The sequence below is a fragment of the Martes martes genome (genome assembly GCF_963455335.1).
Source record: "Martes martes genome assembly, chromosome: 15".
NCBI classification, from domain to species: domain Eukaryota; kingdom Metazoa; phylum Chordata; class Mammalia; order Carnivora; family Mustelidae; genus Martes; species Martes martes.
Window position 1 is genome coordinate 46,245,504 of NC_137903.1, and position 18,998 is coordinate 46,264,501.

The window sequence follows — 18,998 nt, forward strand, 5'->3', positions numbered from 1 at the left end:
TTCTAAATTCTGGAAACAAAACCAAACCAAGATACTTTCCTGAGTCCTATATTCCCTTTCTTGAAAGATTAGACATTTCCTAGTAGGTTTACCCACCCCACTCCCACCCCCGCTCTTTCTTTCATCTTCTCTTCACTTCTTATTTGCAATTTCATGATCAAAAGTGCTCTTTATTTACTTCAGTGATTCTTGTTAAAACCAGTAAGGATTTCCAAGCCCAGTTCTAAGCTAAGCTATTCACAGATGTTTCATTCTATTAAAAGACCCACTACTTCTTGAAGTACTCTCCACCCCTGACCTCTGGGTCATCTTTTACTTGATTCTCTTCTCCGACAGCTACTTTGTATTGTCTTTCCTTTTTTGGTCCATTAGCTTTCGGGATGTTCTAGAGTCCCGTGAACTAAATTATTGATGGTAATAACTGAGGTAGTAGAAGCGGATGAAATTGCCAAGGGAAGTGGTGTGTAGATACAACAGAACAAAAGAGAGGTCTTGGAGGAAAGCTCACCTTAAGGAGTAAAGCAGTGAAAATTGTAAAGACATTATGGAGGACAGAGCAGTCAGAAAGGATGAAATAAAACCCAAAAGGCAGAAGAGAAGGGAATTGAAAGAGGGATAGTTACTGTGTGAAATGTCTCAGCCCCGAAATTTATCCTCCTGGACTCCACCAAAGAGTCAAGGAGGAAAAAAACTTCAAAAGACACCATTATATTTGGAAATTAGGTGGTTGCCGGGTGAAAATCTATGGTTAAGGCTTTTAGGAATGAGTGGCCTTGAAGGAAATGGAATAAATAAGGGAAGGCTAATCTTGGAGAAATTAGGCAATGAAGGATAGAGCAGAAGTTTATGTACGTATAAATGTGTGGCCTGTGATATTTAAATGATTAGCCTGTAACATCTAAAATTCTCTTAATTACACTTTGCAGGACTTGTTTTTAGAACCTTGACAGGAGAATCTAAGATGCTGCCCCAAATCCATAACTAAAGCAATGACTGCAGCCTAATAAACACACACTATTACACCCTCAAGTCAGCACCCCAAATCATACCTGTTCTGTCTTTATTAGGTGAGTTTAAGGAAATAAGCTTCTTGCAACGTATTAGTCGGTGATGGACCACAGGAATCTAACAAATAATGAGTTCAGAGAAGAAAAACCACTCAAAGAATAATAACAAAATGCTCGAGTAGGCAAATTAATCTAAGGGTCCAAGTTTTTCTGTCATATTACTCATTAAACAGGCAGGTGCCTGCTCTTTCCTTCAAGGGAAAGAATAGTAATGGGCTACACCCTTCTTTCAAAAGAGATAAATCATTTTGAGGGTACAAAGAAAGAAGGTGGCAATCATCATTCTAAGTTTTTGTTTCTTAGTTAAAGAATCTGATATTTAAGATTTAAGATATTTAAGTTTCTTAAATATTTAAGAACTATACTTTCTTTATATGTGAATTTCTATGTAGAACATACAGCTGTCCAAGAAAAGGTTACGGTTTAGTTCCAAGAATCCTAGACTAGGGGATCAAAAGCCTGACTTTATGTGCTGGTTCTGCTAGTGATCTTGGACAAATCCCTTGGCTTCCGAGTCAAATTTTCTTTGGCTGAAAATGAAAAAACTCGGAACCATCTCATAGGATGAGAAGGTATAGAAATCTTCAAATGCTTGACATATATAATATAGCATCATGACAGATGAACTTTACTATGGCTGAATGATTAAAAAGACTTGTAAGTCAAAGTCAGGCATTTTGTAATAAGGTGACACTCACAGTTGAGACATTTGAGGAAGAACTAATATTTTCTTTTCTTTTCTTTTTTTTCTAATATTTGATTTTCAATGTGCTTCTGTGGGTCAGGCAAACTAAAAAGTACAAGGTAGATTCTTTGAACATGTTTCATAAATGTTTGTGAAAAGACAAAGCTATGGTGTAGAAATGTTTTATGTACAGATGTTTTATGTCTCTCTCCAAATTTAGCTGAGCTTAAGTGCATATAAAGGATTAATTTGATAATCAGATGCGAATCAGTGAAACATTCCATTTCTACATTCAAAAGTTGTTTTTCCTCTTCTATATACTAAGGTATCATGCATCTCTTTCTATTTGCCCTAGAGAAGAAAATGAATACCTAGTGAATCATGTAGACTTAGACACGATTGCTGAAAGATTACAAATCAGCAAATTATAGGAAGATTAAATTAATTATGGGTGGAGCATGTTATTTCACCTCTGTGATATTTATATAGAATTTCAATTGATCCATTTTTTTAATTTTATGTTTAACTACATTTTAAGTTACAAATCAGCTTAAAAGGAGTAAATTTATGATAAGGGTCATCATTACGTATGAATTTGCCTTGAAATACATTTTTAAGAAACATTTTTAAGCATCAAACTGGAACACTTCAATAATTTGAAATTAAGGTTCAGTTTTCTAAATCCTCCTTTCTTTTCTAAGGTTTGAGGTAGATAAACCCTAAACATTTAGCATGATATAACTAAGATTTAAAATGCATACTAACCATGTGGAGCCAGAAAGACCAGCAATGTAGGTAGCACAATCTAAAATTCCTGCTTCATACAGCGCCTTGATCACACCTGAGAAACCGACCATGGCTCGAAAGCCTCCACCTGAGCCCAATATGGCCACCACAGGCACCTGGAGTGATGAAACACAGAGATCATTTGTAAAGTCATAAAATACATTCCCTTTTAGTTTCAATTTTCATGTTATGTGCTCCACATTTGGTAATAAAGAATTGTAGTTCACTCATACCTTGATAATATATCTATTTTCTTTAAAAGAAAATGTTTCATATAAGAAAATTAAGAATTAATGTCTATTAGAAAGCAGATGTGACTAAAATACCAACTAACTCTATTTAGAAATAACAACCATAACTCTGTATTAGCTTAACCCTTTGCAGTTTTTGGCTTGCTTTTCAGTGCACTTTTTTGGGGGGGGGATTCTCTCAAAAATCCTGTGAAGTGAGCAAAAATGTCTTTGCTCATTTTGTAGATGGAAGTTCTAAAATGCTGATATTACCTATGTAAAATCTATTTGCTGATAATCTGGAGTTAAGTAAGCACTATGCCCTCTTGGTCCAGAATTCTTAACTGCTCCTTTATGTTGACTCACTTAAAAATATACACTATTAAAAATGACAAGAGCTACAGAATCTATTTATTCTTTAATCTATTAAATAAATCTGACTGAGTGGTCTCTATCTTTCAAGCATCACAAGTAGATCCAGGGAATATAGTTTAAGTGAGGCAGAAATGTAATAGTAATTATGACGATATGGGCGCCTGGGTAGCTCAGTTGGTTAAGTATCTGCCTTCAGCTCAGGTAATAATCCCAGAGTCCCAGGATCAAGTCCTAGGTCCAGCTCCATGCTCAGTGTGGAGTCTGCTTCTCCCTCTCCCCCTCCTCCCCGACCCCTGCTCATGCTCTCTCTTCCTCTCTCTCACTTTCTCTCTCCCAAATAAGTAAGTAAAATCTTCAAAAAAATAATTATTATGACAATAATAAAAATAGGGATAGATGACATTTGTTGAGCTCTTAGAGAGAGAGAGAGCACGCGCGCACATGCACAAGGTGGGGGAGGGGCAGAGGGAGAGGGAGAAGCAGACTCCCTGCTGAGCAGGGAGTCCACCATGGGGCTCGATCCCAGAACCCTGAGATCATGACCTGAGCCGAAGGCAGATGGTTAACCAACTGAGCCACCCAGGCGCCCAAGAAATTGTTCCATTTAATCTTCACAAAATCCCTATGAAGTGTTTATTTTAATGGGTGAGGGACCAAGAAACCTTGAAGACTTGCTCAGGGTCACGCAATCAGTAAACAGCAGTCAGGAATTAAACCCCAAGCTCTTATATCCAGGCTCATGCTAATACGTCTTCCTAAAATAAAGGGCTACAGGCTAGGCGTCCATGAGGTCCAGAAGATGTGGTCAATTCCAATCAGAGAAACTGAAGTGGTGGAGAAAGCTTCATAAATTAAAAAGAAACCTGAGCTTAATTTTAAAGATGCACAGTTATTCAACAGGGAGGGACGAGGGCAGGGAAGGAGGCTGTTTTGGAAATGGAAGCAACATGAGTCAACAAAGAGTTTTTGCAGGAGAGAAGAAAAGGCTGTCTGCAACATGACTAAAATACAAGTGTGTGTTTGCCGAGGGAGAGATTGTCATTTTCTCTGTGGTCCTGAACCATTATTGCTCAAGAGAGCTGGTGGTTACTCTATACCCTAGGGCATAGTTCTCAAAGTGCACACAGCTGTCTGGGTGTCTACAAGGTCAAAACTATTTTCACGAAAACAGTAAGATGTTATTTGTCTTTGTTCATTCTCATTACTTCATGAGTCTATGAAGGAGTTTTCTAGAAATTATAGGATGTGTGATACAGCAAGAGATTGAATTCAAAAGCAGATAACAAGAATCCAGCTGCTGTCTGTTAAGTCAAACAACAGAGATACTTATAAAGATGTAAAGAAATGCTGCCCTTCTCACCCTTTTTATGTTCCTGAAAATACGGTTATATTCATAAAATGTCATTTTATATTAATATGACAAGGACTTACAGAAAATAAGTATGTATTTTATTTTATTTTATTTTTTAAAGATTTTATTTATTTATTTGACAGACAGATCACAAGTAGGCAGAGAGGCAGGCAGAGAGAGAAGGGAGGAAGCAGGCTCCCTGCTGAGCAGAGAGCCCGATGTGGGGCTCGATCCCAGGACGCTGGGATCATGACCCGAGCCGAAGGCAGCGGCTTTAACCCACTGAGCCACCCAGGCGCCCCAATAAGTATGTATTTTAATAAGTTTTCTCAGCTTTCATTTTTCATATGGTAGATATTCATAGATATAACCTATATAAATAAAACCTCTTAGAAGTTTTTTTTTTTTTTTTAAGGATTTTATTTATTTGAGAGAGAGAGAGAATGAGAGCGACAGAGAGAGCATGAGAAGGGGAGTAGGAGAGGGAGAAGCAGACTCCCCGCTGAGCAGAGAGCCCGATGTGGGACTCCATCCCAGGACTCCAGGATCATGACCTGAGCCGAAGGCAGTCGCTTAACCAACTGAGCCACCCAGGTGTCCCCAGAAGTTTTTTTTTTTTTTTTAAAGATTTTATTTATTTATTTGACAGAGAGAGAGATCACAAGTAGGCAGAGAGGCAGGCAGAGAGAGAGGAAGGGAAGCAGACTCTCTGCTGAGCAGAGAGCCCAATGCAGGGCTCTATCCCAGGACCCTGAGATCATGACCTGAGCCGAAGGCAGAGGCTTAACCCACTGAGCCACCTAGGTGTCCCTCTCTTAAAAGTTCCTTATATTTTTTAAGTATAATGGATTTATGAGACCAAAAAGTTTAATAACCACTGCTCCAGAATTATCAGGCATGTGGTGAGTACAATCCAACATCTTCCAGGAAAATTCTGAGCCTGTTGAGGATGGGGGGAGGGTGGGGGTGGAGACAGTCAAGGGAACAGGGAGTGGATAGATGGAAATACTTACTGGATGGACAGAGGCTGATGTGAAAGGAAAGTCAGATTGCTGGGAAGAAGAGTGTCTTTTGTTTGATGCTGTTTCCCAATAATAATTATTAGCAAAAGAAAGTTCGAGATTGAAGACTGAGCAAAGATGGAGCAAAGATATTAGATCACGAAGCTGTTCAAAGCTTTATAAGAAACAAAGTGAAGAAAGAAATCCACAGGGGTGGAAAAGCAGAAGCTGGAGTGAGTAGGGATGTTCTGACTGGAGTACAGACTGGAGTGAAATCAAAATTGTCGTACTATTAACAGGTTTTATTTTCAATATTTGTGACCAAGTCTCATTTGCAGAATAAACATACAAATCACAGATCACAGAGTGCATAGGCAGAGATAAGCTCAAGTACTTTTGCCAGGTCTTTTTTTTTTTTTTTTTTAAAGTGAGTTCCATGCCCAATGTGGGGCTTGAACTCAAGACCCTGAGATCAAGAGTCAGACCCTCAACCAACTGAGCCACTCGGGGGCCACTGTTAACAGTTCTATCTTATCTCCAATAGTCATGGTTTTCATTTCTTTGGAGGCATGAATGGGAGACAACTCCTCCTTTGTTCTACCTCTAGAGCAAAGCTTAGGAGGAGAGAAACAGAATCAAGACACATTTACAAGAAGAATCTGGTGACGGATCCACTGTAGGCATAAAAGGGGAAGCAGGGTGGTCAGACTGGTAGGGTTTCTAGTTTTGCTCTCATTAGATGATACTGTCATGACCCAGAAGAACCCCAGGGCATGGGATCAGCTGAAGAAGAAACAGTGCACTCGGTCTCAGAAATGCAGAATACACGCCATGAACACGCTCTGTCCCAAGTACTTGCATCCGGATCCCTGGGTGTTCACTGACCAATGTGACAAATACATCTATCCATGGAATTATTATTCTAGAACCAGAAAGACCAAAAAAACTATAGAACTTTTACATCTAGAAAAGGAAGTCTGTAGAAGTTAGGTCTAGGACTAATTTCCTAATCCAGGGTTCTTCTCTAATATCGAGTGGCCCCGTCCTAATTAGATGCAGGTTGCAGACCTCATCCACGAAAACACGCTCCAGCATTCGCTACAATGGAGCAAGTTACATGGCTTTGAACCTGTGCATGGTTAGATGTACAGAATGCTTTCCATCATACATGTTTAAATTGCAAATAACATAAAATACCTACGTTCTTCAAAACCTGTCTGGAGGGGAAAGAAAGCTAGGATAGGAAACAGAAGTGGATTATAAAGCAGGTGAACAGAGCACAATACAGTAATAGCTGTCAGAGCAGCTGTTAAGCAAGCCAGACAGGAAGTTAGAAGGAGGAAGCGTTTGAATTAGGCCTTGAAGGAAGACTTGAATTTACGGACAATGTAGTAGTAACAGTGAACATTTCCTGTTGTGAAGCACTGAGCCTCAGATCAAGCCAAGACACTCATAAGCTGCAAAGGACATGTGACAATGCAACAGCACTCTAGGGAGTCAGGAAAAAATAGGATTAAGAAGAGCTTCATGCGGAAAAAAAGTATTTGGGTTGATATTATAGAAGGAGGAAGACTGTTTATATTCAAAAATCACGTAGGGGCATTTGAGCCTGTTGATTTGGTTACTTGTAATGCTGCATTGTTGAAAATAACGTTAAATCCAATACAAATCAGATAGTTTAGAGTAAGAAAATTGTTAGTAACACATCTCACTGTTCAACACGCAACACAGAACTGCACTGTTGTTCAGTCAGATTTAATGAGAAAAGTTGGAAGACTGAACATAAGACTTTCTCTAATCCTGAAAAAACAGCTCCCCAGATGTCCTCCTTCATAAGCCACTAGCCCAACACATACTTAACGAATATCTATGTTGTTAGGAATTTTCTGGAGATAGCCACTTACGAAACTGGAATTTGTTACTTATATAACCCATTGTTTTCATTACTGCTTTACAGTAAATTCTTAGAATTTTCAGGTAAGATTTTCAAGTCAGATATCTGAGCTGCTAGCAGGTGAAAGAAATATCAGATACTTGTACATAAAAATGGAATAATCAAATATTTGAATGACTGTGTAGATTATAATTCTCATCTGTATTTACTACACACGAATTAATCTGTTTAATGTATACCATTTAATTTTCACAACTAATTTTCACAGTGACATTTTAAAGATAAAATAATCGAAACATAAGGAAGTTAATTTTTCTGTATCACAAAGCTAGAAAGTAATGTTCTGTGGACTCAAAGCTGGATCTGTTAGCCTCCAAAGCTTTTAATTCCCTCTGCTCCATGATCTCTGAAAGCTTTCCCTATAACTAACTTTGTGACCCAGGGCAAAGAAAAATCCTCCTTGGACTCTGTTTCCTTACATGCAGAAGCACTGGGTAGCATTAGCAACCTTGAGGCCTTTAGCTACTTAGTAACACTCCAGATTCTATAACTCATACAGAATATGAGTTATAAAACGATGTAAGTATACACTTTTTTATTAAAGATTCGACTTATCAAGAAAATAATGTATGTCCGGCACAAGCATGGGCACTTTCATTCAATTTATTTCATCTAATTTTCCCAGCACTCTAAAGGAGATCATTTCCATTTTTCAGACGATGACGTATTTAATCCACATGAATACCTTGTCCACATACAGACGCAGCTAATTGTACATAGAACCACGACGTGAACTAAGGTGTCACCGACACCGTAATTCACTCTTTCCTTTTACTCACTGTTGAGAAAGAAAGAGTAATCTTTGCTCAAAGAAACCATTTGATATTTAACTAATTTATATTTAAGATTCATCTGTTACTTTGGATGATATCAGCCCAATTTTACGTAATAAATGAAAGCTAAATTTGGATGTTTTAATAACCTTGGTCATTCTGAAATAACTTTCAAAGAAGTAACTGAGGAGTTATAAGAAGCAGCTGTTAGTGCTGGCTCAAAATCTAAAAGAACCGAAGAAATGTGCTGTTGACAGGTTTTAGCCTATATTTAGACCTAAGAGCATTAGTATTTGTGCATAAATGATATCAATGAATATCTCTCATACTTCTCTCATATAACAGGAAATGAATTTTCATTTACCAAAAATCCTGTGGTTTTGATTAAATTAATTGATACATGGGCTTATGGATGTTATTAATTCCCTCCCTTGCAAAAGAAAATTCTCAAGTGCTTAAGGATTTTTTTTTTTTTTTTACATTTTCATAGATTTTTAAGATCTGAAAATTATATAAAGACTTTTGCCTCCTTGGCTCCTGTACTAGTCAGGGCTCTCCAGAGACACAGGATCAACAAGATGTATCTAGCTACGAACCTGTCTAGAAAGAGATTTATTTTATAGAATTGGCTCGCGAATTTAGGATGAATGCCAAGTCCAAATCTGCAGTATGGGCCAGCAGCCTCCCAAACCAGGAGAGTCAATAATGTGGTTCTAGTCTGAAGGCCAGCAGTTGGAGACCCAGGAGAGCCAATGGTGCAGATGAAGAGAGATGGAGTCTGTTGGAGAACCCCCTCTTGCTCAGGAAGGCTGATCTTCTTGTTCTAGTCAGGCCTTCAAGTGATTAAACAGGGCCCACCCACGTTATGGATTGTAATTTACTGATCTGAATGTTAATCTCACCTAAAATCACCCCATTTCATGTTTCAAAGAGGCAAGAGAAAAGTGTGCAGTATCTCAGTGCTGAAACTATCAAGTCTTAAAAACAATACTCGAAATTATGAAAAATACAAAGAGAAAGGTTTCTTCTTGGGAAATTATTCATTTAACAAATACTTTTCACCCAAGTGGGAAAAGGTGCTTTTAATATATAGCTCTAGTGATATGATATGAAAGTTCACTTTATTACTAAGTATTTAGTAAGATACTGACTTAAAATACTTTACTTACAGTACTTTTTTAAAGCACCTAGCCAGTTGATTAAATACATTTTTTTAATTTCTAAGAGAGTTTATCATTTTCTTGACTGGTTGGAGGGAGGACTAAAAAGTCAAAAAAGTTAAGTATTAGAATTTCCTACACCAGTTCCTCACTAGTATCATAATAGATGGTTATAGTCATTTGAATTGTTATGTGTTTGGGTTTGGGTTTTGTTAGCAGTATCACTTACAAATTATTCCTTTTTCTCTTTTTGTGGATAAAATCAGGCAAATAAAGAATGAAAATGCCATAAACTCCACATTATTGAAATTGATTTGTGCCCTTTAATTTGCCCCAAATCATCTCTATTTTTGCCAGTTTGCAGAAAAATATGGCTCAAATGTAAAATCAGAACACTTTCTTCCTCTGTTTTTATTGAAAGTCAATTTTCCAAAGTGCCAAGCAACTGCCAGCCCCCAGCTCCCCAAAGCACGAGTCAAAACACCTCAAGAGACATTCAGTGAGGTGGCCAAGACCTAGTTTTGCAACCCTCAACTGATTATTCCTCACCAATTTATAAAAGGGGTCAGAGAAATTATATGGAAAATGAGAGAGCCAACCCTGTAAGTATAAAGGAGAACCAAATAAGGAGCACAGATTCTTTTTTTTTTAGAAGATTAAATAAGCACATCACAGTGATTATCTCAATATTAAAACTGTTTAGGCTTTAGACTGCTTGTTTGTGCATCCCAGGTTTTTACTCATAATTATTATCCTTATTTATGATTATTATTTTTTTGGATTAGAAGATAGAAGCAAAGATGACAATTACGGAGTATGACCGGCCCGTGCATCTCCACAGTATCGGCAATGGTAGGAGCAGTCATGGCTGCCTGGGCTGGGCAAATGGTAATCCCCACAGTGGGGTTTGCCTCCCCACCATCCTGTGCCCAGCACCGGCCCTCTCAAGGTGCTGTCTGGTCCATTTCTGGTCAGGTACATAAACAACACCTTTGTACACAAAGGGAAGGAACTCACTGACTTGGTTTGCTTCATGAAATGTATAAAAAAGTAGTATATATTATCTCATTTCAATCTATTCACAATTTTTTCCAGCACAGCCATAATTTCACATGCAAAACTTAAAAAGTGACTTTACATGAAATTAAAATGCATTATTGTTAGTAGCGTTTTGTTTTCATCTGGTCCCCCGCCCTTTCGACCCAGTAAGATCCCTCACCTAATGCCCATTTGCTTTATAAAACAAATTTAAACCTGCAGCAAATCCAGCGCCTGTCCCCATCTGCCGCCTCCCTCCCTGCTTGGACACGTGTGTTCCTGCATGCCTCCCCCTGAGCCTGTTTCCCAGGAGCTCGGCAGTCTGCAGCAGTCACGTGCCTTACAGTGGACAGCCCTACTGTGTGGAGTCTGGGCCTCCTGGACGTCTACTTTGTAGACCAACGCCAACTCTCTTACTCCTTGGCTCTTCACATCCTACTACTACCTCAGATGAGAAAACCTCGAAGTCCACCTCGTGAGTCCTAAAACTTGACCCTTGGAAGCCCACACCTGCTCAGCACACCTCCCTGTCCCCCGCTATTGGGAATTCTACACTGTCTGCCCTGCAATATTTGCAATCTTAGAGGGGAATAAGTATTGATAGTAATGGACACCTGGGTGGGTCAGTTGGTTAAGTGTCTGCCTTTGGGTCCCATCATGATCCCAGGGTCCTGGGATCGAGCCCCGCATCAGGCTCCCTGCTCAGTGTTGGGGGAGGGGAGGGTGCTTCTCCCTCTCCTTCTGCCCCTCCCCCTGCTCCTCCTCTCTCTCTCTGTCAAATAAATAAAATCTTAAAAAGAAATAATTGATAGTATAAAGTTCTGTCATCCCAACAAACAAGAAGGAGAATATTCTGGAAGACGGAAACAACATACACAAGGAATACACATTCTCATGGACCACTCAAGCCTGACTTCTGTCACCTCCCTCAGGAACTGTTTTGCTTTGCCTCCTCCTCTGTCACCAGACGGGCTCTCTTCTCTAGTCTTTCACTTAATTTATATAACAAACAAATACAGATTAGCACTCATAAAGTATATTATTTAAGGTCCACTTTATACCTCACCCAAAGGCATCTATCTGTTTAAACTGAAGTTATTTCATATATTCTACCTTGAAACACGTTTCTCTTATATTCTCTGATGAAAGTTTTAAGTAGAATTCCCTTCCCTTGCTTCTCCCTCCACTTCCAGATTTTAGTCCCCCAACCAGCCTGACTTTGTTACGGTCAGTTACTAGGGAACAAAAACTATAGATAAGCATTTCCCTTAGCCTAAGACTGTAATCTGGAAACTTCATCTGACCAAAAGCTATTTTCAGACAAGAAAATTTATAAGAATGTCCTCTGAACAATCCAACTATGCCAAAAATCCCCATGTACACAGTCTTACAGATCCTACTCAGAAAAGATTCCAGGCCTCTATTCATAGAGAAATTACACTAATCAGAGACACTGTTCTAACAACAAGCTTGCTTATCAGATTTGAATTCCACAACAATTAAAGCTGAAAAAGAAAGGAGTGGTTTGAAGACATTACTTCAAGGAAACACATAAAGTATGGAGAAAAGGCAGTTGGTTGCAAATGAAACAGATACGAGAACACGCAGATCAGTTCAATCTGGACAAGGAGTAACACAGTTGAGAAAGACTTCTCTTCAAATGATTCAAATCGATAAATTAAAAAAATATATATTCTCAATGATAAAAAAAGTTTTAATGATTTATTTATTTATTTATTTATTTGTTTGAGAGAGAGAGAGAGAGCATGAGAGGAGAGAGGTCAGCGGGAGAAGCAGACTCCCTAACAGGGAGCCTGATGTGGGACTTGATCCCAGGACTCCAGGATCATGACCTGAATCAAAGGCAGTCGCTTAACCAACTGAGCCACCCAGGCGCCCAGATAAAAAAAGTTTTAAAAAGATTTTATTTATTTATTTGAGAGAAGGAGTGAGAGAGAAAGCACGAGCAGGTGGCGGGGAGAGGCAGAGGCAAAGGGAGAAGCAGGCTCCCTGCTGAGCAAGGGGCCTGATGTGGGACTTGGTCCCTGGACCCTGGAATCATGACCTGAGCCAAAAGCAGATCCTTAACCGACTAAACCACCCAGGTGTCCCGAGAAAACATTTTTTAAAAGTCTTAGTACTTCAAAGAATAAATTCTTGGGTTATGAGGCACCTTAACTATTTGACTAATTCATTGTATCAGACAGAAAAGCTAAGATTTTATTAAATTGGACAATGATTGCCCTTGGGCGTTATGCAGCAGAACAGAAACACTCAAGTAGTATAGTCACTATTTCATTGAGCAACTACTATGTACCCTTACAGATTGTGCTGGAAGCTTAAAAGCTAGTACTTATCCTTTTACCTAACAAGAGACACAGTCTCCATTTTACAAGTAAAGCATAGAAGGGAATGAATGTGTCCAGGTTTATACTGCCCAAATTTATTCAACATCTTAATTTGACACTGAAGTCCCAAGTTGGATGTTGTCTGTTTGTTGAACACTGGGAACAGGACAAGCAGAGTCTCTGCACCGAGAGTTAAGTAGGACTGTTTTCTTCGTCAAACCGCCATGACAGCCTGTCCCTCATCCCGTAAGGACGATTAGTCAGAACTGACTAGAAAGTGAAGTCTCATCAGAGAGCAAGGGAATTGGGAGCTTAAGAGATCCCTGACCGAGGAGTAACATAAAAACAGGAAACTATAACATGTATTGTGGGAATGAGTGGTTCTGAATATATCTAAAGTAATTATTTTGGACAAGAGAAAAAACTCTAGACCAATGAAAACAACTACAAGTTTGAATTCTAAGAACGACTTCCAAAAATACGAATTTAATATTTTTTGAAGAATATTCCAAACAGAAACATAATTACTTCATTCTCTACCCATTGCAGAAAAGCCAATTTGTATGAATATTAGGCCAAGTTTCATTTTCCCAGAAAGATTCCTTTTTTCCACAGAACAAGGAGTGCACCAGGGGGGTTGCAGCAGCAACTTTCCCTTCGCAAAAGGAAAACCTAAGGACAAAGGCCAACAGGGCAGCTGGATCAATGTGTCCCACGTACATTTCTCACAGAACAGTTCCAACTGGGATCTTTTCATCCAAACCTCCTCCACCTGTGTCTCCTCCCTAACAACCCGACACTGTTCCTCAGCTCTGAGTCCCTGATCCCTCTCCCTAGCTAATGCATCCCCTGGGTGCAGTGCCAAGCCACTGCCCGAATCTGTCCCCTGACCCACACGACACAAGATTTACTGAGCGTCCACACATGTGCTAGGAGCCAGGCCAGGTGCTGGGAATGTGAACGTAAATAACACAGACACTGTCCTGGTCTTCATAAAGCTTATATTCCACGGGAGAAAACAGACACTAAATGAGTATCTGTACAAGTATGTTTTAAGTCTGAGTGTCGTCAATGCTAAGATAATGCGCATATTTGTGCCACAGAGAATATAACCGAGACCTAAGGGACATGGGGGGGGTGGAGTGGTGAGGGGGACAGTCTCAGAAGAAGCTACATATCTACTGCTTAAAGAACAGAAGAGAGGGTGCTAGCTATCTGAAAAGCAGGTCGGGTGGGGAGAGGGCAGGTACAGAGGAAGCACGCTATAGGGAGAAGGAACCGTGTCTAGAAAGGCACCAGCTGGGGAAGGGTTCTAAGGAGACACGGAGCTAAGAGGCAGCACCCAGCGAAAGAGTGTGGTGTGAACTGGAAAAAACGGGAGTTGGAGAGACGCTGGGAGGCCAATCCTGAGAATGGTGGAAGGATTTTTGGCTCTGGTTTGGGAGCGAACAGAAGGTGGGGAGAGGGAGGACAGGCAGAGGTGGAACTACAGAAAACAGAGGTGTTGTGTTCCCTTTCAGTTCCCTTTAGATGGGAGGGATGCCAGTTAAGAAATCAAGCAGGTGCATAAACGTTCGGCTCTGAAGCTCAGAAGGGAGGTTTTAAGTCCATGATCTACATGGGGAGTTCTTCGGACACAGGTGCTGGGTGACCTCATGGAAGAGAGAGAAAATTCTTAAAAAAAAAAAAAAAGATTTTATTGATTTATGTAACAGAGAGAGAGAGAGAGAGCACAAGCAGGGGGAGCAGCAGAGGCAGAGGGAGAAGCAGACTCCCCGATGAGCAAGGAGCCTGCTGCAGGATTCCATCCCAGGACCCTGGGATCATGAGCTGAGTCAAAAGCAGAAGTTTAACCGACGGAGCCACCCAGGTGTCCCAGGAGAGAAAATTCTTAAGAAAAACGCAGAGTGAGGAGACAGAGGGTCAAAGGCAAAGAACACTTCTATTTAAAGAATGTACAGGGGAGGATCTGCTACAGAGCCCCAAAGAGGCAGGATGAAAACAAACAGGAGGCAGTCGGTGAACGGCAGAGAATGTTTTGCAAGGTGGGGAGTCATGGTCATTTGTTCCAACAGGGTCCGGGGAGACAGGGCAGGATCTTTTGCACTTATTAGTACGGGGGACTGGTGAAGCAGCTGCAGTAGAATCCCAAGGTCAGAAGCCTGAGAAAGTGAAGAAAGAGAACGAGAAGGTGTCGGAAACGTGGAGAAGTCCAGGAACACAAGGAGAGAAGTGGAGAGACAGGAGGAGGGACGGTCCATTCCAGGCAGATTTTGTGGTTGTCCCTCTTCTCCCCTTCCTATTGGAGTTGATATTTCTACAGCAAAAATTCATAAAGAGGTAGAGGCAGACAATTCGGGAGTAGGGGAGTGGTCTTCGGAGCACTGGACAATTGAGACAGTTGCTATACTGGGGCTCCTGGCCGGGGCTGGCAGTCTGTATCTGCTGTCGATCTTCATCTGGAAGAGAAAGAGCTTTTTCCTCCACGGAATTCGAGAGGGAAGCAGCAAGGGATAGCGTAACTTAGGGAACATGACAATCCTCGGGCAAGAAAGGAAGGCTTTGTCATCTGATGCCTGTTGACCTCTCTTTGATTAGGAGGCGGGTGGGTGTCTCAGCTGTGAGGGCAACAGAGGGTAGATCAGCAGCTGGGAGTGAAAGAAATAATTGTTGCAAATGAGTGGAAAGCAGTGAGGTGGCGAGGGTGGGAGGGGTGGGCGGGGACAGATTGCAAAAGAGCATCTGGCAAATGAAACTGATGGCCAGTAATTAACAGAGGTATCCATTTCTTGCTTTTTTTCTTTTTCTAACAAACCCATTCCTTCCTCCAGGCCTGACTAACAGTCTTCAATTCCAGGAGGACCTGCCATTATAGGGGAGGGAAAGGTTTTCCCCGACCCTCTTAAGGTCTCTGGCTGGGTCTGAAAATTAAACGGACAAGAGAAATTAACAGGAAAAAAGCATACAGATTTATTTAAGGTAAATTTTATGTGACACAGGAACCTTCCTAAGGAAATAAATACCAAAGAAATAGTTACAGGGACGCCTGGCTGGCTCAGTCACTTAAGCATCTGTGTCCGGCTCAGGTCATGATCCCAGGCTCCTGGGATCGAGTCCTGCATCAGTGGTGAGTCTGCTTCTCCCTCTGCCTGTTCCTCTCCCTGCTCATGCTCTCTCTCTCTCTCTCAAATAAATAAAATGATTAAAAAAAGAAAAAGTCCATTCAATGATCCCATGGGGGAGGGGGTTCGAGGGAAGGGCAAAAGGGGTGAAGGGGGTGGGAGGTATAGGTTTCCAGCTATGGAATGAATAAATCACGGAAATGAAAGGTACAGCAGGAGGAGTATCAAATGGTCAGGGGTCTGTAACCGTATTGTATGGTAACATGTAACAGCTACACTTGGTGAACTAACGTAACCTTGTATGTCAACTATACTTCAATTATAAAACAATAAAAATAAAATAAATTTCAATGATCCTTTTCCATCTGAACCTAAACTTTTCTTACTAATAAACATCTTGTTTGTGCATAAGTATGCCTATGCATCATCTTTTTAAACTATATCTGATCAATATTACTAAATATGGGCAGCACTTCCTCAAAGAATTTGTATTTATGAAACACCTTATCTTAAAAAGCTGAAGATATCTCAATATTTCCGTATTTGGGTACAGTTTGGGAGACAGTGACTATTAAATTGCAGTAACATTTGAAACATTTCCAACTCACATCGCGTGTAGAATATAAACCTTCACTATTCTCTGGACCCAGGAGTTTCTTCATGTTTTCCTTTATGTTTTCTTTTCTCTGTTGTCTGAAAGTTTTCTCCTGATCACACAGAGCCATACTGAATCGGAGGTCTGGGGATGAACTGTATATGAAACAGAAAGTCATGAGCCAATGTCCCCAGCAGTCTTGTTATAAATCACCCAGTTCCCAGCACACAGTTCCCAGCACCTTCGCTGATGTATGCTCATTGCTCCCCTCAAGCCATTTCCTAGAAGGGGACATGAAACACAGGTATAAAGTGATGGCTGGCTTAAAGCTGCAGGTTCCAAGGCATGTTTCCAGAAAATAAGAGTAGGAGATGTTTTTTAAAAAACAAAACCAAAACCAAGCAAACAGCCCCTGATAAATTCATCTTATCATAGCCAAGACTTTAGGAAGTGCTTCAGAGAATAAACCTGTTCAGATCTGTTTGGCACAGCATTTCCAATGTTGACGTGATGAGGAAAGCCTCCCCATGGCCCTCCCTCTCCCGCTTTTCCATGATGTAACACTAACATTCCCAAGAGTCTGTGTTCTGAGGAGCACACCTGTAGAAATACCATCTTTAATAAAATGCCTTGTCTAAGAGATGTCCCCCTGTGACCACAAAAGGAACTTCTAATGGTAGGACTTTAGACAACCACAAATAAGCCAAGAGCTGGAGGATTTGGGGACCCTTATGTTGTACACCCTTGCTTTCTAATAATGGCAGCAGCAACTTCTCAGATACCTGTACTATGTCAGAAACCACACTAGATATGTAGGTATGTATCACTGTTGAAATAATGGGAGTAAATCTTACACATTATTATCCACTATATTATTTTTATAACTCCATATCACAGATCAAAAACACTGAAGCTCTGAAAGGTTAGGATCACAGAGCAAATACGTGATGTATTTTCCACAATGCAATGATGCCTCACAAATGAGGTCCAATACCGAATTCTAAAACCAGCTACAGAAATTAAAAAAAAAAAAAGAACAAAAAAACTTAGAAATCTATGTCGTGATGTGAAGAAATCCAAATGTACAAAGCAAGAAGTTTCCTAATCAAATATTATCTCTTTACTATTCATAAAAGTGAGTCCTTCCCTTTAGAATGAATTAAGTATCATTTCTGTTAATTCAGTGTATTTCTTTTTTTTTTTTTTAAGATTTTATTTATTTATTTATCTGAGAGAGAGAAAGCACAAACAGGGGGAGAGGCAGAGGAAGAAGTAGGCTCCTCGCTGAGTAGGAAGCCTGACATGGGGCTCGATCCTGGAAGCCTGGGATCATGACTTGAGCTGAAGGCAGATGCTTAACCCATTGAGCCCCCCAGGCACCCCTAATTCAGTATATTTCTTCCAATGTATTTCTTCCAGTGTATTTCTTTCTTCTTTTGGTGTATAGACCAAAAGAAGACACTCAGTAGCCTTTGGGCTATGTACTCTAATGATATTTGATCACTGCAAATATTTTAATTACTACTTCCCAAAGGACAAATATGGATAACTCAAAAAAGAGCATATATGATTAAAAATAAAGAACAGAAGAATAGTTTTAACAGCAAATTTTAAAAATATTGATATTATTAATAATTTTTAAGAAACATTTGAAGTATCTATTTTCCAGTACCTGGGAAAGGCAAAGTAACACTGTTATCATATATTCATTTTGGGAATAAAAATTTGCAAAACACTTTTGAAAGTTGTTCAGTGATGAGCACCAAAAATGATTAAAATGTGTATTCCCTTTGAGCAATTTATTTTTGGACATCTATTTTAAGAAAAGTAACTGTAGGGACTCCTGGGTGGCTCAGTGGGTTGGGCCTCTGCCTTCGGCTCAGGCCCTGATCTCAGGATCCTGGGATCGAACCCTGCATTGGGCTCTCTGCTCGGCAGGGAGCCTGCTTCCCCCCCCGTCCCCACCGCCTGCCTCTCTGCCTACTTGTGATCTCTGTCAAGTAAATAAATAAAATCTTAAAAAAAAAAAAAAAGAAAAGTAACTGTAAATTTTGAAAAGATCATTTAACCACATTATCCAATATAAAAATGGTCAGTATAGTATATTAAAACATGGATTACACAGTTATTAAATTTGACTATTATGAGGCTTAGGCAACAAGGAGGAAAGAGATCAGAGTGAATGAGTGTTTTTTTAAGTTAAGCCTTAGGATAAACTCTCTGTTATTTTTTATTATAATATATTAGGTTGGGTACCTTTTAACCATTTTAATAAAAATCTCACCTACACAGTTGTCTCTGTGAACTCATCTCAATTGTATTTCCTTTTCTGCTCCTAAGAGTAACCAGTACCTTAGACTTGTTCTTTAGTATTCCAAGGTATTAATTTATAATTTTACAGAATATATTTATATGTCTAAATTATAGAGTCATTTTACAGTTTTTTAGGTTTTTTTTAATAAATGGTATCAACTGTATGTATTCTGTAATTTCTTCTCCATGAAACATTTTGT

General features: G+C 39.8%; 1 protein-coding gene across 2 annotated transcripts in view; it reads right to left on the reverse strand.

The window, feature by feature from the left end:
- The window catches only part of PLA2G4A (phospholipase A2 group IVA), a 165,045-nt gene that overhangs the window by 55,922 nt on the left and 90,125 nt on the right, over nucleotides 1–18,998 (reverse strand). For both annotated transcript variants that reach the window (XM_080824658.1, XM_080824659.1), the window contains 2 exons: nucleotides 16,499–16,640; nucleotides 2,518–2,654 (listed from right to left, as the gene is read on the reverse strand). In XM_080824658.1, coding sequence (XP_080680784.1) covers nucleotides 2,518–2,654; nucleotides 16,499–16,640 — 279 coding nt within the window. The remainder of the gene's footprint in view (nucleotides 1–2,517; nucleotides 2,655–16,498; nucleotides 16,641–18,998) is intronic.